This window comes from Polypterus senegalus, chromosome 17, assembly GCF_016835505.1.
Source record: "Polypterus senegalus isolate Bchr_013 chromosome 17, ASM1683550v1, whole genome shotgun sequence".
NCBI lineage: Eukaryota > Metazoa > Chordata > Cladistia > Polypteriformes > Polypteridae > Polypterus > Polypterus senegalus.
The window spans coordinates 92,178,759-92,192,856 of NC_053170.1; the positions used below are offsets into that span (position 1 = coordinate 92,178,759).

At 39.0% G+C, this 14,098-nt stretch overlaps 1 protein-coding gene across 1 annotated transcript in view; it reads left to right on the plus strand.

The window, feature by feature from the left end:
- fam20a (FAM20A golgi associated secretory pathway pseudokinase) overlaps positions 1-14,098 on the plus strand; it is a 36,890-nt gene that overhangs the window by 1,873 nt on the left and 20,919 nt on the right. Inside the window, exons 2-3 of the mRNA XM_039739723.1 lie at positions 11,673-11,857; positions 13,342-13,392. Of these exons, the coding sequence (XP_039595657.1) occupies positions 11,673-11,857; positions 13,342-13,392 (236 nt within the window). The remainder of the gene's footprint in view (positions 1-11,672; positions 11,858-13,341; positions 13,393-14,098) is intronic.

A 14,098-nucleotide genomic window follows, 5' to 3' on the forward strand; every position in this document is an offset into this window, starting at 1 on the left:
CTTTCACTATAAAACACAATTTTGCTGTTTCAGCTTCCCAAATGACTCCCCCTGTGATTCAACTCCTGTCACAGGAATATGGAAATGTCTGTATTGCAATTAGGTTCATATTCAGTATTAAAAAGGTGCTATATAAAATAAAGTATGGTGGTGGCTAGTCAGCCCCGTCACTAACACCCAGGTGTAAACACAAACAAGTCACTGTCAGCGCACATGCTGAAGAATGGAAACGTTTGTACTAAAGATTAGTAATTGGTCAACTGATTTGTCTTTAAGCATTTGTTAAATAACTGTAATGAATATCTACAAGAAGGAATAGAGCTGTTGGTCCTTTCTGTAGAACATGCTTTTTAAAATCACGGAGTAGATTCCAGATCCATTACCATACTGTACAAAAAAATTTAAAAGTAGGGATAATTAAAAGAAGATACCACATTACCTGGAAAGTAAATCCTATTTCAGCATGCACGGCTTAGTAACTGATGTAACAACCTTCTAATTTATCTTGGAAGCTGTAAACGAAAAATCACAAGAGATCCCTTAAACCCTAAAAATATGTTTAATTCCCCTGCAGCTCTCATTGGTCTTCATCAACGGTCAGCCAAGCATTGCTTGCATTTTGCGCTAATAGAAGAATAACAGCACCCCCTAGCAGACAACATCTGTCACAGCAGAAAGGAGAGCTTTCTGAAAGTAGAAAGGCGGCTTTTGCAGTTCAGAGTTTGCATCTAAAATAGTGGCGAAAATATCTGCCTCTCCTATATTGACTTCTCTGTCTATCTGTGAACCAATCTTAGGTGAAATGCCAGTCTTCACCAGGTTTATGGGCAGTTACACTACATATCATAATATTCTCAAACCCACTTAATCCAAAATTTGCTTAACCTTTGCACTCACGTGTCTCATTCTCTTTGTCACTTTAGCAATCTCAGGATTGTAGGTGAAGATAAGGTTGTAAATAGATACTGTCAATCCAAACACTCACTTCCACTTCAACAAAATTGAACTTTGTAACAGTACACAAAGCAACACATATTAATATTGAAACTAGTCGCAATAGTATTTCCTACTGTCCATGAAATGAAATCTTATACTAGACATGTGCGCAGTGCCAAGGATGAGAAAATAGATAAATAATATGTACACTTACATGGTTTTATGTATACATATAACTTGTATGCTTAAATGCTTGTTGTATATATACTTTAATACTCATGTAACTCCTTATTGACGTAAATAACACATTTAAATGGAAAATACTTCCTTATATACAGTACTTTGAGTTAAAATTCTATCTTCATTGGGAATTACTTATATTTTCTGTATGAAGAACCTTTACATTAATTTTTGCTCTCACAGTTGCACGAGACCAAGTAACATATGTTCTGCCATGTGCAAAAACAATAAATTCCAAAATTATCTAAAGATTACCAACCAATGTAAATGGAGGAAATGGCATGTGTGCCTACCGGTCAAAATATATTATGAAAATGAATGAGGCAATAAAGAAATATAACACATATATTTTATCTGCTTCAGCATCAACATCTGTATTCTGTATGTGGGTTGTCCAAACACAGATACAAGGATGCTGAGAGAATATATGGAAAGGCTTATAAAACAAGTAAATACAGAGAGTAACATCACTATATGTGGTGATAAGTGCAGATCATGCTGTGAATGAGGATGGCAGTTTTGAAGACAACAGGAAACCCATGGGTCTTGGAAATTAAAGGAACGTCACAAAGAATTACTGACCAAAGGTTCTTGAGTACTCACTGGGTGCTCCTCAAAAAAAGATGTACTGAGGCTTTGACTAACTGTGTAGAGGTGTAAGGTTTACAGGCTGTGTACTGGGCTATGTGCTTTAAAGACTCCCTAGAGAGATTTTGTTTTATGAGATGAAAAGAAATAAAAAAATACTTTCCACCATGAATATACTTTAAATTTTTCAATACCATTATCTACTCATTTTAAAATTTAAAGACAGGAAATGACAGTCCTTCTCAGTAGTGATGAAGTCCACTTAAACAACAAAACAAAAGTGACTGAAAACTTGTCACCTACAAAGTACGTCATTCTTGTTTCTGAAGACAGGGATTGCATCACCTCCTTCTACTGGGGCACGAGTTAAAATCTGAAAACCTTAAAGAAAAAGACCCATAGGCAAGAAATATGAACCTGCTTGATATGTTCTGTATATGAATAAAAGTACTGAACTCACTTCAATGGCAAATGAAATGGGAGACCCCCACAATTCACAGAAACATAATCAGTTTGGCATTTAGATATGAATGCCTTGTAGTGACATTTTAAAGTATTGTCACCCTTATAATGAGAAGTGATGTAATGAGTACATTTACCCTCAGATGGACATTACCCCTGCTAGCCAGGCATTTAATTAAATTGTTGTCATTGTCAGTGGTGTCTTAGTTTTAAATAAATGTATTCATGCCATTTTGTTTCTCCTTTACAAAGCAATTGGAACTTTAAGCTTAATCCCAAAGGTGCCGTGTAAAAAAATCAGAAGGCAACCACTGGATGGGATGCAAGTCAAAAACAGGGCAAACTTGAGCCCACACCAGCACTAACAACGGTCCAATTTAGAGATGTCAATACATGTCATTGAAGTGTGGACAGAAGGCAGAAGAAAAAAGGAATAAAATGATAACTCTGTAAAGAAGAGTTTCAGCTGGAGTGCCAGTGTGGTGAGGCACAAACATATTTCCACTTAGCCACCACACTCTACATCAACAAATGAATATTTACTTATGTGTAATTTTTACTGTTTATAATGGGGGCTTTAATCGTTTTCTGTGGTGCACATATCACAAAGAAAGCCTTTGTTATGGATTTGTATAAATGTACATGACTATAAGATGCACTATTTCCTAAACGTGATAAAGTAAATAAATGATACACTGTAAGTAGCCACTTTTCTAACGTGGTGTCATTTAGTGCTTTTCAAGTCTCATTAAGACAACCCAAATGGTTTGTTAAGGTCTTATAGCCTCTACTTATATAAAGTGTTAGCAATTTATATTACCCTACTTAGGACTACATTGGGCCTATGTGTATATGAGAGTGGATGTTATGTGTGATTGTCCCCTGAGATAGACTGGCACATCCTCCAAGTTTACGTCTTGTGCCAACTGTTCTCTGTGTTGGCCCTCTGCACTTAATTGCATTATGTGGGTTTGAGAATGTTTCTTTAGAATTAGCCTTTAAATGCTATCTATAATGCATCTATCAGCCATCTATTGCCATGCAATATAAAGAGCTATTTAAGAAAAGTCATGCTACTTAGCAATAATTGTTTAACAGATAATCTATAGGTACTCCCTATTGTATAGCATTAAGTCACTGGTGTTTAGAAAGACTTTCCTGTCTTAATAAAATGTACTAAAGTCTTATTACATAGCAGGAAGTCATTAACAGATCATTTGTAGGCAGTGCCTATTTTAAATTAATAAGTGCACTATACACATTATTAACATCATAAAAAGTCTTTCTTAAGGTCTTGTTATACGTAGAATATGGTTGTACTGTAACTAGTGACTAATGAATATTTTATAGGTAGCGGTTATTCTACAGTGCTATGTGTGTTTTTTAAAGTTTTATTAAGACCAAACAAAGTGTTTATTAAGGTTTTATTACATAGCAGTAATTTACTAACAGATGCACTATTGGTAGCTCCTATTCTAATGCCATTGGTGTTTTATAAGTATTAAGACCAAAGAAAGCCTTGTTACATAGCAGTAACGAACTAATATAAAGCACCTAGTCAGCCTTTCTACTATAGCGATACCAGGGTTTACTGTCCTATTTAGAGCTAAGTGGGCCCTGCTCAGGGCGGCTTTCTGCCTTGTGCCTCTGGTATAGACTCCAGTCCTCCACAACACTCTATTAGATTAATAGGTGGGGAGAACATTATGCTATGTTATGTCGTGATTAAGCAGAGACATAATTATGAAAGGAATTAGAACAGTGGGTTTGGGTTGTTACTTTAAAATTAGTTCAGTTAAAATCACGGGGATACAGCTTGTCAAAAACTTGTCAAGGTCAAATTTTGTGCAAATTTTAGAAAGTTTTTCTTCACACAGAGAACTGCAGACACATGAAAGAAACTACCATGTAGTAGGGGAGAGAACAGGATTTTAGAGGCCTTCAAAACTCAACTTCATGTTCTTTTGGAGAAATCAGGTGCACAGGATTGAGAAGCTTTGTTGGGCTGAATGGCTTGTTCTTATTAAAAGTGTTCTGATATCTAGTGAATTCAAAAAGTATTCAGAGCCCTTCACTTTCTACACATTTTATTGTGTTGCAGATTTAATTTCAAATGGAAAAATCTGCCATTTTTCCACATTAAACTACAATCAATAAAGTAAAATCAACAAAATAAAAAGCATGTTTTCAGAAATGCAAATTTATTAATAAATCAAACCTAAAATCTCTCACTCATGTATGTATTCAGACCCGTAATTCGTTTCCTGAAGAAGTGCCTTTGGCAGCAATTGCAGCTTCAAGTATTCTTAGTAAATCTCAACAAGCTTTGCACACCTGGATTTGGAAATTGTATCCCATTCTTTTTGGTAATATCCTCTCATGCTCCATTAGATTGGACAAGAAGTGTCTCTAAACGTCTCTCCACGCATGTTCTATGGGGTTTAAGTCTGGGACAATCAAGGAAAATGACAGACCTGTCTCAAAGCCACTCCAGCGTTCTTGTTACTGTATGCTTTGGGTCATTTCTGTGCTGAAATATGAACCGTTGCCCCAGTCTGAAATGGCATGCACTCTGGAGCAAGTTTTCTTCAAGTACTTTGGCTGCATTCATCTTTTCATCAATTTTGATAGGACACTCTGTCTCTGTCCCACCCTTTAACATCCCCTGTGCCCAGTGCCTGGTCTTGTCAAAATTTTTCTAAGTTCTACTGACAATAAGAGCAGAGGCAGGTGACACAGTTAAAGTCATGACCTGCAGCTGAAGAAGATGTCAACCTGTAATTCTTCCACACTCTGACTCATACTACTGTCTTGAATAACCACAAGCTGAGCACTCACACACTAACCGCCACTTTTTGTCTGTCCATAATCCCTTCTCACGCTTATGGCGACTCCTACTCTCAGTGGTTGAAATTCTATTTTTATGTTGGGGTCCCACAGGATTGGCCTCCACGAGGATCGACAATTGCCTCCTCCAGGGAGAGTCAAGGAGTGGCTTTTCCACCAGGCATTAGGAGGACAGATTTTCACTGTCATATGCACTATGAAGGTCTCTTCTTGTAAGATGGATATTTAGTGCCAACGCTAATTACACAGAAAGCCAGCGGTTTATAAGGTATCATTACTGAGTTAGTGGAGGGTAATTACTGTATCATACACAGATCTCTCCCTTGTTGTGTACTACTTTTTCATAAAGGCCCTTGAGCCACCTTCTCAGCTCTCAGTACAGAATGTTAATCGCCTTTGCATACCAAACAACTAAAGCCACAACTTAATTTAAAACGGGAGAGGAAATATTCCAGTATCTCCAGATGAAAGTAAGTGAGTAGCATAAGGAAGTGAATAAACAGTAACCTTGTTTTGCTCCAGACAGAGCTTTGTCTTTCCAGGCTGGACCAAACTACAGCTTTGGATTTTAAATAAGTCGAGTTTCCCTTTTTCACTTAAAAGATCCCCTGATCTGTTGCCTACACTTGCAAGATCATCAGCATGTTTGTACTAGATAACTCCTTAACGCTGAAGAACATTGAGACTCCACTCATTTATATTACCCTACTGCTCTAAGCAGAGAAAAACATGGGTGCTCCACCTGCCACCTGAGGCTGTTACTTTTGCTACACAGAAGCCTTCACTGCTTCTGTTTCTGCAGTGCATGTTAATTTGCAAATCTAATTTAATAATGATACAGATCAGGAACATAAGACTCCTTTGCTCCGTTTGATTGTCCTTGTGACCAGGAGGAGGAGGAAGATGCTTCATTTTATACTTTTAGCACATTACATGGAAAGCACTATGTTTCCATGTAGCACCAAATGGACTTACTGCACTGAAGATTCATGTCAACATATTGCAAAAAGAAGAAAAAGCAATTCACACGCAGTGGCCTCTTCAGGTATATGAGGTATCTTGAAGTTTCAAAGCAGTATAAAAAATGCCAAAAGTGCTGTGAAATACCTGTGCTCACCTTTCGGAGTCCCTCTCATTTCCCAAAATTGGGGAAACTCACTAAATGGTGTGAAATACCCGTGGAGAAAAGTTCTGATAGCTGGAGATTGTCATAGCGTGCTTGCAAACACCTAAACAGCTGAACAAAAGGCATCTTCACTGACAAATTATAACTTGGAGTTACTCCTCACTATTGAACAAAACAGCTTGAGTCTGAATTCCAGCTATTTTATAATGGCTGCCTGTAGTCTTGGAGGTGACCATAGCTCAACGTTTCTAAATTATGTTCACTTATAATCTAATCTAAGAGGCCATTTTGGCTTGCTCAGACATGCTCAGATAAGCTCAGGTTTTCAGCTCGGTTGGGGGAAAAGGCTAGTTGGAGCAGCTGCAAGTGTAATGCACAAATTGTCTGACTTGGGGGTTCAAGGTAACCCCCCATCAAGCAGTACATCAAAGACCAAATTCTTGTGTGTTCTTCTAAATGCTCAGAGATTGTGCTCACTGGTAAGGCACTCTATAAAATACAGATTGCTTGATTTGATACTGAAGTCAACGCTCTTCACTTTGAGAAATATTTATGCCGCTGAAAATGACAAGAGGATGGCACAATGGCACCAGAGGTTGGATAGCTTCCTAATAGCACTAAATATTTTGGTGCGATTTCTAATCTGTACTGCCTTGTTTTCACGTTTATTGATAAGACAAGCTGTTATGTTGACTGGCAGCACTACTTACATACTTCCTTACATACAGTATATTATCAATCCTGCTTACTCCAATTTCAAGATGATATTGGGCAATATGACATAGCAAGTTTGAAACAGCCCTGGGCAGGATGCCACTATGTTGCACAAATGCACATCCACACTGTGCCAGTTTAAGAACGCTAACTCATCTAATCTTCATATCTTTTGAAATATGGGAGGAAACCTACAGTACTTGAACAACAAATCCACACAGATAAGAAGTACATACAGACGGTGACTGGGCAAGGGGATCTTACCCAGGATATTAGATTCATAAGACGGCAGGACAGAACAGAAGTCATTGAGACAAGTGACAACGGAGGTCTGGCAAAGTATTTTTGCATATGTAGGGGTGAGGCCACTTGGCAAGGACAGCTTCAAGCATGGATTAAAGACACAATGGCACAGTCAGTAGGACATAAGATTCAGTAAGAAAAAGACTAGCATTTAGAGCTTTGACATGAACCATCACCCATTGGTGTTTATTGATAGAAAGTAGGCCAACATCTTTGAGCCGATTTTGGTTTGAGCAAAGTCTTGTTCAGGACAGTGTGCAGCAGGCAATGATTATTTTACATTTGGCACTACGAACTTCTCACAACCAAAAGTGCTGCCAGATTCTTTGCTAACGCACATTATTGATTGTCTGCCTGTAGACATTATTGATGCTTGTTGAGGATGAAACATTTCAAAGTCCCTGGTAGTTGGTACAGGGTTAAAGCATTGTGTGTTCAAAGCCCTCCAGTGACTCCTAATTACATCAAGTAGTAAATAGGTAAAAATAATCTGTTTATGGCCCCGATATGATTATGCCAATTATAAGAAGCCGCAGCCTCAGCAAAGCTTTGCTGAGGGCTGCCCGCATTAGAAAGAAGTTGGCAGTAATTGGCACATGCTTTGCTCTCTCTGCTGCCACGTATTCCTATTGGTATCCTGTTTTGTCTCTTATTTCTGTCTGCAATGTATAATGTTGCAAACTCAGACAATGTCCCATCATGTGATAACCTGCACAAGTGGGAGAACCTACTTATTTCAGAAAGACAGTGTTGCAAGTAATTACATGACATAATGAATGTACTGTGGCACTGAGTGCTATTGCTATAGTTAGGTCTCTGGAGGATCTAGTGGATTACAGGAATAAAACTCCGTAGTCATGGGTGTGTCCAAGTATGCCAAAGCTGTGTAAAAATGTCCCATGAATTACCCCAAGAATAATAATTGTGTTTCATGCCAGGGTCATGTCGAGTTCTCCAATGTTAAGCGTGATGCATGTGGAACAACCAGGGTTGGTAACACCATTTAATATAAGGACCAAAAATTTCACAAAGGATCAGAAGAGCAAGCCTATCCTGCCAATGATTCAGATACATTTATATCAGATAGACTTGGACCCAGACCAGTATTGGATCCTACTTTGTGTGGCATCGCCCAGGAGGACCGGAGGAGGGCTTGTGCCTCCTCCAGAACGCAAGGGGCGTCCAGCCTGGTTATGTTGGGGGCCTCGGGTAAAGGGCTTGGAAGCCCAGCCCTGTAGAGACCTGTGGCCACAGCCAGGCGGCGCCCCAGTGCCTGTAGAAGTCTGGAGCCCAGCACTTCCGCCACACCAGGAAGTGCTGGGGGGAAGAAGACAGGGGACACCCGGAGGGCTTCCGGGTGCGCAGTCGGCATTTCCGCCACACTGGGGCGTGTCTTCTGAGGAGTGCCGGGAAGCAGCTGGAACCCATCCGGGTTCCTATTTAAGGGGCCGCCTCCCTCCAGTCATTGGTGGATGTCGGGTGGAAGAGAGACAGAGCTGGAGAGAGGACTGGAGGCGGCCAGGAGAGAGAGGCATTGGAACTGCGAGACCTGGACATTGGGGAAATCGGTGCTGGAGGCACTGGGGGTTGTGTGCACTGTGTATAACTGCAAATAAATGTGTGTTGGGTGAAATACGATGTCCGCCTGTCTGTGTCCGTCCACATTTGATAGACTATGGCCCCTCAGGACCCTGAAGAGGTTTTGAGAATATTATATATCATATATCATTAAATTTTAAATGCTGGTGTTATTGGACCAGGAGTGGACAAACTATGGTCCAGGGGCCACCCATGCACAGGTTTCTTGTTGAAAACTATAACATTCTGCTCCTCATCAAGTGTTATTATGAAGATGATGCTACAGTTGATTGGTGTAAGTGTAATAAGTTTCCATGCAGTGTTACATGGATTTTGCCATACAAATATTAGAACAGTATAATAGAGCAATTGTCATGAGAACAGGCCATTTATTCTAACAACCTCGTCCATCCGGTTTACCAAGATTTTCAAAAATAACATCAGGTTGAGACTTGAAAGTCCCTACAGTCCTTCGTCCAACCACACTACTTGGTCACCAAGGAACTGCAGTTGTGGGGTCTGAGTGAGAGAGAGAGAGAGAGGTCAGCTAACATCATCAGGAAGCTTTCCACTTGCAGTGCTTACATTACAGTAAGTCCTTCTTACATGCACGAGTGTAGGAGATCTCCTATTAGCTTACACTCTAAAGGAGCTGCTTCTGAGGACCTTTGTAATCCAGAGATCCCAGGTTTGTGGCTGGCCAGTTCCCATAGTGCAAATGCCTGACCTAGAGAGAGTGTGGTGCAAAACCCTGACAAAAGAGGGGCAGTCTTAAGTGTTTTTGCTTTCAGCTGCTTACATTTGCATTTTTAAAGAATATAAATTTGCATAGGGTTGATTGATTTGGTTGGTAGCAACATCCCTAAAGGTGTAACTTGGGCCTCTATGCAGTAACAGTATCAAGCACACCATTTTACAAATGTGAAGAAAAAAAATGTTACAAGAAAAACAGTGTTCTGGCAGCAAATCAACCAAAACTTATTATTTCTGTACTTTAGCATGTTTGGCGAGACAAGAAGTAAATGCATTCACCAGTAGCAGCATCCTGACTGTACCTTTAAGCAATGCTTGTGTTTTGCACAACCTTCATCATCAAGTCAGAAGATGAGGGTAGTTATGGCTTTTCAGGTGACCTCATTTCCATTTTGATATTGCACTGTTAATTTATCTTTTTATCCATTCTTTAAAATTTACAATAATCTGAGTTAACTGTAAAAAAGCAAAAAAAACTTTTAATTGTCCCAATTTTAAGAAACTGTGTTCAGACAGAAGTGAGGAGTGCAGCAGATATGCAGCTCAGGGTCCAATTCTTTCACCTGAACTGGAGTGTCATTTCTGGAACTTGGGTGCAATTTTTTAATTTAATTTTGCTGTTAAGGTGTAGGATCCTTCTGAAGTCCACATTACCATTGTAAACTTAAAAATAAATGGTTTCTTTACTTGATTTCAGCCAACTATACATTACTCAGAATTTCCTTCCAAAGATTTGCAAGTCTGTATAGCATTATCACGTGGTAGCACTTGGTCTTCTAACAATGAAAATTACTCAACGCAACTATGGACGCAAGCTTCAATACCAGAATAAAATTTTTGTAATACGTAAATTGCTGAGAAGACTAGCATCTCATTTGATATTAACAGGTGCAGAAGCAAGCGACATTTATTTCTATAGCACATTTTCATATAGACGATATAGCTCAAAGTGCTTTACAAGATGTCAAAGAAATATTTACAAGAAAATAAAAACAAAATAAGGAAAGCAGTTTCATATTCATGATAAGAGCAATGTCAAAGAAAAACCTACTTTAAAAATCGATTTTTTTTAGTGAGGTTTCAGCATTTATCTTAACAGTTTTTAATTAAAAAGCTTTATGATTGAATCATTTCATGGAGAAACTATTTTTGAATATAATATAATGTTTGTCCTTAACAAGTGCTTGATTACTAGGTGTCATAGTCATATCTAGATTTTATACACTGTAGGGACAATCTATGAATCATCATTGCAACCAGAAAAGTTTGCCCACCACCGAGTCCGGATGGATAATTTACTATTTTTTTTCCCCCAACTAAAACATCCACTTGGCCGTCCTAAAGATGCTAAATGAGGATGACAGTGAAGCTTAGGGAAATCATGCTCTGGATGTGCCTAAAAGACTAAACCCTGGAGATTTTAGGATGGAGTGAAAAGGGCTCCCCAGACTGAACCCTATCTTCTGTTCACTGGAAGTTAGAAACGACTGCAGAGAGCTCCCCGGTCTGTAGCTTGCATGAAAGCGCTGTAAAATGTGTAATTTGTAGATTTTAGTTTTTTCTTCTTTTTGGTTGTATTAGTTTAAGTTGTTTCAGAAGCCTACTGCTACTCAACAGAGCAGTGCCTTAAAAACACACTGAGCCTAGTGACCTCCGTTATGAGGTGATATAAAGCAGTAAAGTCCATCTTTGGAGGTCCATTTTCATCTCATGAAAGTGGATTACTTTTCACTCTTTACATTTAAAAGCCTAAGAGGACTGTTTCATTTATGTTAGGTAGATTGCCCAGAGGGGACTGGGTGGTCTCATGGCCTGGAATCCCTGCAGATTTTTTTTTTTTCCTCCGGCCGTCTGGAGTTTTTTGTTTGTTTTTTCTGTCCCCCCTGGCCATTGGACCTTACACTTATTCTATATTGATTAATGTTGACTTATTTTATTTTCTTACTGCGTCTCTTATTTTTCTATTCTTCATTATGTAAAGCACTTTGAGCTACATTTTTTTTGTATGAAAATGTGCTATATAAATAAATGTTGTTGTTGTTATGTTGCCCCTGAGATGATCTGGCATCTCAACCTTACCCTGATCTCTCCCCCTTTTTTTTTTTTTTTTTTTAAATACCAACAGGCACCAGAAATATTACAACACAGCCACCAATGTATCAGAAGCTACAAACATCTTATCCTTTGAACCCGAGTCCAGCTGGGTAAAATTTCATTTGGGAATCAACCGTTATGCTTTGTACTCGCGGGAAGATCCCCATATTCACCAGCTGCTGAAGGACATGACCGATTTTGACATCATAAATTCAGGTAAGAAGCCTTTATGACGGGTGGGCTTTTAAGTGAAGAGGTGCTCACTTACTCTCAAGCTCATTAAAATGGAAGACCTGTCATTCCAAGTACTACTTTTGCTGCTTGATAAACTTTAATGTATTTCCATCCATCCATCCATTTTCCAACCCGCTGAATCGAATACAGGGTCACGGGGTCTGCTGGAGCCAATCCCAGCCAACACAGGGCACAAGGCAGGAACCAATCCTGGGCAGGGTGCCAACCCACTGCAGGACACACACAAACACACCCACACACCAAGGCCAATTTAGAATCGCCAATCCACCTAACATGCATGTCTTTGGATTGTGGGAGGAAACCGGAGCACCCAGAGGAAACCCACGCGACACGGGAGAACATGCAAACTCCACGCAGGGAGGACCGGAAGCGAACCCAGGTCTCCTTACTGCGAGGCAACTTTAATGTATTTATAAAACAAATTTAAAACAATGCTAATCAAAGCGAGTGCTGTACATTAGAATAGATAAGGTAAGAACAACTACATTCTGAGAAAGTGGGTGATGTCAACAGTCTGTCAGGGTTAGCATAGGAAGGAAGACATAGTGGTAAACGGTTTTGGGGGGGGGAGCAGGGGCATTGCTACTTTGTCTCTTGGTAAGCAACCATTAAAGAAAATTAAGTATAATTTCACATTTTATAGAATTTCAAATGTTGTTGGCAAAGGCATTTTCATGGGTGCCCTCTTCATATATTAAATCACAGAGTACATGCTCAAATTATAAAAAAAGAAAACAGCTGACCACTCTGCCATTATGCCCCTTTTCCATCTTATGGGGTGATTTAAGCCAAAACAGTCCAAGTGTAGAAGCGGTATGGTCTATTAGGAAAGGAACTGAACTGCAAACCATGTCTGTCAGTTCTGCCTTAACCAGTGACTCACTGGGTGTTCCTAAATTAGACATGCAATCTTTCTGTCTTCCAAATATAAAAGAAATTATATAAAAATAAAATTGTAGCATATTTCTAAACTGACAAAGCATTATGAAATGGAATTTTCTACAGTGAGGCATTATACATAATAAAGGCCTGATGCCGATGGCATTGGACTGTTCACGAAAAAGATGCTGGTCCAGTTCCCATTAGTTTCCCACTGAATGAGTTACTTAAACTACCTATGCAACTATTATAAAAGAAGGAATCCATAGTTCTGTACTTCTAAAACACAACAGAACAGAAATCACTTAAGACCTACCTGATATAGGATAAAGGTACAGTATGTTTGTAGTTAAGGCATTGGATTGTAAATGTAAAGGCTCCCAGCTCAGACTCAAGCACATATGCAGTCTTTGGCGCACAGACAGGTTACCAAATTAAGTTGCTCCATAGTTCTGAATGTCTACAGTACCTTGGGATGACAATAAAAGCAGAAAGGCTCTATTTAAAATAGATGATGTTAAAGTGTGAGGAATCCTGACGCAACACAACTTTTTTGTTCCCTACAGATTACACTCAAGACGAGAAAATTCTCAAAGGGATGTGTGACTGCAGTCAAGGTAACAAGATAAATTTGGATGTATAGGTTTATAGGTTTATAGTCTTCACATCTAACATGTCAACTCCATATAGGTAGTGTTGTGAATTTAAACTCAATGCTTCCCTAAGGCAGAAGTGCTACCACTGTACTGCCAATACAAAGGCGGACTGAAATATCAAGTGAAGACCATTTAAATATTCTAACATCATGAATAAATGGCCTAACTCGAGTACAGAGAAATTAATATTATAGACAGCAGCAGTGCCGATTATCAATTGTGAGTGCGGTTGAGCATAAAATACCAAATCAATAAGAGGTCATTATTGTCAAGTATACAGCGTGAAAGTCTCACTTGCAAATACGTCGCCACTCTCCTGCACAATGAATAGGAAGCAGGACTACCTTAACTCGAAACTTCTGTCTTCCTTACCTGACAAATCTCAGAAACTACTTATCATCTACATCACTTTTTGCAAAGGTCTGTATTTCCAGTTATAATAGAATCATTGGAACCTTTATGATTCTGTAGTAAAATATGCTCAAAATGTCTTATAACACTGAATGCTATGACAGTATCTGTAGCAGGGCATTTGCACATAATAATAAATGTGGAGAAGCCTAAAGATGGTTCTCCATGGCCATCCTGTTTACTAAAAGATTCAAGCAAACCAGCAAATGAATTTTTCCTGTAATACAAGAAATTGATTTTAAAGGTAAAACATTAA